At 34.8% G+C, this 6067-nt stretch overlaps 1 protein-coding gene across 1 annotated transcript in view; it reads right to left on the bottom strand.

Moving 5' to 3' along the window:
- The window catches only part of LOC106883455 (uncharacterized), a 78436-nt gene that overhangs the window by 8882 nt on the left and 63487 nt on the right, over positions 1 to 6067 (bottom strand). Inside the window, exons 10-11 of the mRNA XM_052970513.1 lie at positions 3100 to 3270; positions 706 to 825 (exon numbers count right to left, since the gene is read on the bottom strand). Of these exons, the coding sequence (XP_052826473.1) occupies positions 706 to 825; positions 3100 to 3270 (291 nt within the window). The remainder of the gene's footprint in view (positions 1 to 705; positions 826 to 3099; positions 3271 to 6067) is intronic.

Raw genomic sequence — 6067 nt, 5'->3', positions numbered from 1 at the left:
CTTGTGCGGGTGGCACATAAAAGACACCATTTCGAGCGTGGCCGTTTTCGTGCGGGTGACACGTAAAAGCACCCACTACACTCTCTGAGTGGTTGGCGTTAGGAAGGGCATCCAGCTGTAGAAACTCTGCCAAATCAGACTGGAGCCTGGTGTTGCCATCCGGTTTCACCAGTCCTCAGTCAAATCGTCCAACCCATGCTAGCATGGAAAGCGGACGTTAAACGATGATGATGATACAAACAACTACCTTCATTTCTCATTATTAAATGAATGAGAAATGCAGTTCTCATAGTATTCCAATAAATTCATAATTTCCTTCAAACACAAAAATTAAATATTCTAAAGACAATGAAAATGTTTTCAATTTATGTACTTTTATTTTCTATTAGAGTTGTTTTAATAGAAATGTAGTATTTTTCGAAATTAAACTATTTTTATTCTTTTACAAATTTCTGTCACTGAACTGTGGTCACACCAGAGCATGATTTTCTCGCATACAAATTCATTGCATTAACCTGGTGATTATTTTTATAGACCTCAGAAGGATGAAAGGGGAAGTGGACTTTAGCAGGATTTGAACTTAGAATCTAAAGGGATGCAACCTAATTCCACAAGGTATCTTGTTCAGTGCTCTCTCAATTCTGCCATTCATGTGACTCACCATGTAAAGGTTTCCCGCCTCCCTAAGAAATAAAAGTTACTCACGGTGTATAGCAGTGCTGAGCTGTGATTCTGGAACACAGCATCATATATACCTCCATCTGGCCATTTCACTTGCACAGCTTCCCCAACACGAGGAGGCCCTTCAGTTAAACAATCACGCCCCTAGATAAAGCAAGATGGTTTTAAAAGATTACTAAGCAAATAAGAGAAAACATTATGTCTTGCCAGTAACAACAAATAAAACAGAATAAAACAATAAGAAACACTCGCTCACTCCTGAACTACTCCTACCATTATATAATAATGAGCTTATTGTATACAGTGCTCAGGTGCACTGCAACTCATCAGTAAAAGAGGGAGAGAAAGCAGACATACAAGTGAAATAAAGACAATAAGAATCATCACAGGCATATCAGGAGCAGTGTTAGTGAGTCTTGAGAAGCATAGAATTTCTGAAGGATGCAGCATCCTGACAGCTAACAACTAACATGAATAATTTATTCCATGCTTCAACAACAGTTTGAAAAATGTTTCTAAAAGTCGTGGGTACTGCACCACTTTTTGATTTTATAAACATGTCCACAGATGGTAGAGATATTGAATTCAAAAAGGCAGCCAAAGTTAAGATGGTGGATTATTCTGTGATCTTCAATCATGCCAGCTGCCAGATGCTGAAACTTTAGTGTTGATGCCCAGAGAAGCAATAAATTCAAGATATAGTAAGTGACTAACAGAGAGTATTCATCTGAATTCAGCAAACCAATATTCTAGATCAGAAATGCAAACACCAAGTGTGGACATACTATAGTCATATATAGGTTCAAATAGTCATTGAATGGATGACAAAGATCTTTTTGAGTGATGCTAAGACACCTTTAGCCTTTTCTGAAGATTTTAGAAATGTGGTTCATCCAATGCAGATCTTTGTTGACAATAAAGCCTAGGTCACAATCACCAGCATACTTCTTAAGATTGATGAAGAGAATGAATAAACTCCAGGTGTTTACTACCAAAATGTATACTGGTGCAGATTTGTCAGACAGCAATCAATTGCTGCATTGTGTTCATGTAAGATTACAGGAAAATTGTGTAGGATATAGCATCTTTTTTATCTCAAGGTACAACTTAATATTGTACAACTTAACATTATTGTAACACACTTCAAGCTGGCATCTATTTCATTAATGTACACAACAATTAGCATTATAAGAATGGCAAAAATAGCAAAGTACAAGATTAAATGCTTTTCACACAGGTACTTACATTCTTTTACAGTCTCAGTTAAAAACCACTGGCTAGGGGTTGGGGGTGACTTTGCCTATGTCTTTCATCTTTGAGCTGTTGTTACTTAGCTTCAATATCTCAAATCATTTCACACTGGACCAAACTTTATTTTAGTCCATTTTTCTTGAGCTAATATAAATAGCACCAAGTAACACAAGGTTGGTAAGGGGATGTTAGTCCAACCAAATATATACTTTTCTATTTTTAAAAATATACTTCTTTTCAAGTCTGTTCTTCCATGCTAGCATGGATTAAATCAGGGGTTCCCAACCACTTTTTATCTATGGATCCCTTTGATTACTATTTTATTCAATATTTAAAAATGACTTTTATAGAATGTTATTTATTAATGTTTTCACACATTAATTTATGTAGGTTGAACTACGTAAAATATTACAGAAAGAAACCTACGTTTCTTGAAATACATACATCTAAAGCAAAAATTTTTTCAGGGGGCCCTTAAAATACTATTGTGAATCCCTAATTTACTATTTTGTTTGTGGACTCCCACCAAAATCTTATATGGACCCTGGTTGAGAACCACTGGGTTAGATAAATAAATTATTGAATCATTGATTTATATCTAGATGCCCTTCCTATCACGGACCCTTACCTGGTTCTCAAATAAGGGATCTCTAACTCCACATCTTTTTAAAGGCACAAAGTCAGTGGACAATTTATTGACAGGAGAAATGACAATGTCAGTGCATGAGAGCTAATTAACTTTTGGAGAAGTGCTAATACACATATATACATATGACAGACTTCTTTGAGTTTGTCTACCAAATCCACTCACAAAATTTTGGTCAGCTTGGAGCTACAGTAGAAAATATCTAAAGTGCCATGCAGTGGGACTGAACCTGAAATCATGTAAGAAGCAACCATTTCTTATATAAAGCTTGGGTGAGAGCATTTACACTATTCATATTTGACTGGTACTTATTACATCAACACAGAAAGAAGGAAAGGAAAAGGTGATGTTGATATGATTTGAATTCAGACCAAAAGATGACATAACTAAACACAGCAGTACATTTTTGTCTGGAGCTCTCGTGACTCTACCAACCACATATTGCCTTTTTACAATGAGACTCCTTTAATGCTCAGTCAGGAGGAAATAAAGTCAAAAGAAAGAAAGAAATGAAAACTCACTTGGATATCTTCAGGGAAGAGATTATCACTAAAAGAACCATCATTGAAGTCCACTGCATAAAAAATCTGGTTCTTGATAGCTGACACATCAGCCTTGTAGTATCTACGATTTTTGTGCTTTGCAATCACTTTATCAGAAATCTTTAAAGACATCAAGTTATGACGTCTTGTCTGGAAGAACGGAAAAAAGAAATGGAAAAATACCACTTTATGACATTTATTATAAGAAACTAAATGTACAGACTAGTTGCAACACAGATTTACAAGCTATATAGCTTAAACTACATAGCTGAAGCTACCCCATTTTCAAAGGCTTGATTTTTGTAAAACCAGAGCTGAGAATGGTTTAGAAACTCACCAAAAAATTATGCTCATATACAGTAAAACAAAAGAAATTAGATTGTGTGGTTTCTAGTATATCTTATAATACTTACTACAAGTAACAGCAATCATATATGGTGTCCAACACCCATCCACATTTGGGACAAGATAAAATATCAACATGCATGTGTGTATGGGAGTGTCCATGCATGTGTGCAACTTCATCATTTTAACATCTCCATACTTCATGATCCGTTTCACACCTGTTTTCCATGCTGGCATGTGTTGGATGGTTTGTTATGGAGCTAGCCAGCCAGAAAGCTGTCCAGGCTACAATTTTCTTTTGTGGCATGGTTTCTACAGCTGGATGCCCTTCCTAACACCAACCACTTTACAGAGTGTGTTGAGTGATTTTATGTGCCACCAGTATGGATGCGTTTACACAGCACTGGCACAAGTGCATTTTATGTGACACCAGCACCTCTCTTTCTATTATTATATATGTATATGTAGATAAATAATAGAAAATAACATCCTTTATTTAAAATCGCATATATTCTTGTAACATACATTTAACTATTTTTAAAAACTTGAGATAAATACATACAATATGATAAAGAAAGATTAAAGTATGTTGAATTGATAGAGTTTCAAACAGTAGTTGCTTTTACAAAACTGCAAATTTGAGCCTATGGTTGCATCTTCTAACTCTTCTGGAGCTAGAATGTTTGTTAGAAGTGTATATGTGTCCATATATAAATAAATATATGTGGATATATTCTATTTTACACATATGTCTGAATATTATATTACTAGTGGGATCCATGGAAATTCCACAGAGCAAAAAAAGATTAATCCATTACCTCCCATAATTCTATTAACTGGAATTTTTTTTATGAAAGATTGATTTCTAGCATAAAAGAGCCTTAGAAACACGCTGGAATGATCAAAATAACATTTCAAATAGAAATAAGCAAGATATTGGGTGAAAAATTAGCAAACCTCATTTGAATATCAGAGAAATATACCTAGTAGATATAGCAAAAAGGTTAGATATGTGTAAATATTGACAGATAATTACGAAATTTGTAATTTTTAAGTGATCTCATATGAGATCACTGGCAGGTAATGGGTTAAGTTATTTAAGAAAGAAAGGATGATTTGCATTTTTATTTTTATTATGCTAAGTATTTCACTTCCAGTCACAACGATATATTATAGGATTTTCAAATTTCCCTCTGCTAAGCACTTTATATTTTTCTCTTTCTCTCTACCTCTTCAACAAACTTCTTAACCATGTAATTCCCCTCTTCATGTTTTTAACATTTCTTCCTTTCTCTTCACCCCTCACTTCCACTAACCACAAGAGTGGTTAGTGGAAGTATAATGCATTGGCTGGCTATCTGCTCTCTCTCTCTCACACACACACACACACACACACACACACACATTCCCTCTTTCTCTTTCTCACTCCACCTCTTCTTCCTCTCTAACAAGCTAAAACATAAAGTATTAACAGACAGGTAGAATAGATTTAGTTCAATAAAAAAATACTTTCCACCACCACCGCTGCCGCCACTACTACTACTACTACTATTACTACTACTACTACTACTACTACTACTACTAACAACGTTTTCAGTAACAAAGCTCATTTCATTTCAGCTCTGTTTGTTTATATCTACCTTTTCTTGCTGTTTGTCGATGTCTCTCTGCTCTGGCAGTACAAACACTATCTTCTTACCTCTCTCTCTCTCTCCCTGTCAATGTAACTGCCTTCCCTGCTTATCACTCTCTATTTGCTTTCTTTAACCTCACTACCAGAATATCAGCCTCTGCTAAATATTGTATCCTAAATATATCTCTTTCTCTTTCTCTTTTCCTCCCCACCCTACAGCACATCATTAACACTTCAATTTCTCTCTTTTCTCTCACTCTCTTCTTCTCTGGCACCTCATATCTTCCTTTAATTAATCACCTGATACATTTGGCCTTAGTGTATTATTATACTCCTCTCTTCTTTCTTCTTCACTCACATTCCCCTCACTCCTTTCTCTCACACTTTTACTCTACCTTCACCTAACTGAAGTGTAATGGACAAGCAAATTTTTATACAGATGTTTTATTCTATTTAACTGTATCATATTGTATTATCTATTTTTGTTTTTTATAAACAGTTACAATGCATGTAAGAAGTGTACATATGTGTATATACAAATAGATATATGCATTTTTATTTTTTATTTTACTTTCTTTTATGTGTAATAAAGTAATAAGCATGTATATATATTCTATTTTACATTATTACACTGTTTCTTTCCTGGTTCTATAGTTGTAAGAAGTATTGCATGTACAGATGCATGTACAGATGGATACATGTGTGTTTTTGTATACACACACGTGATATGCATGTATCTAAACAGCATACACTACCTTGCATATGGAAGGATATGTATGTGGGGTAAGCAAGGATATCTACTAACTTATTCTTTTTAATTGCTTTAAAAAACGCATATAAAAAGTAGATAGTAATAAATCAGCTTTAAATAGAGGATCATTTGAGTGTAGAATGGGGCTAGTTTTGTCGCATAGGACAGAGGGTATGACAGACTTTAACAGTCTGTTAAAGTCTGTCATACCGGCCATG

Source organism: Octopus bimaculoides, chromosome 9 (assembly GCF_001194135.2).
Source record: "Octopus bimaculoides isolate UCB-OBI-ISO-001 chromosome 9, ASM119413v2, whole genome shotgun sequence".
Lineage (NCBI taxonomy): Eukaryota > Metazoa > Mollusca > Cephalopoda > Octopoda > Octopodidae > Octopus > Octopus bimaculoides.
Note: the sequence above shows the minus strand (reverse complement) of the source record. Positions and strands in the feature narration are given on the sequence as shown.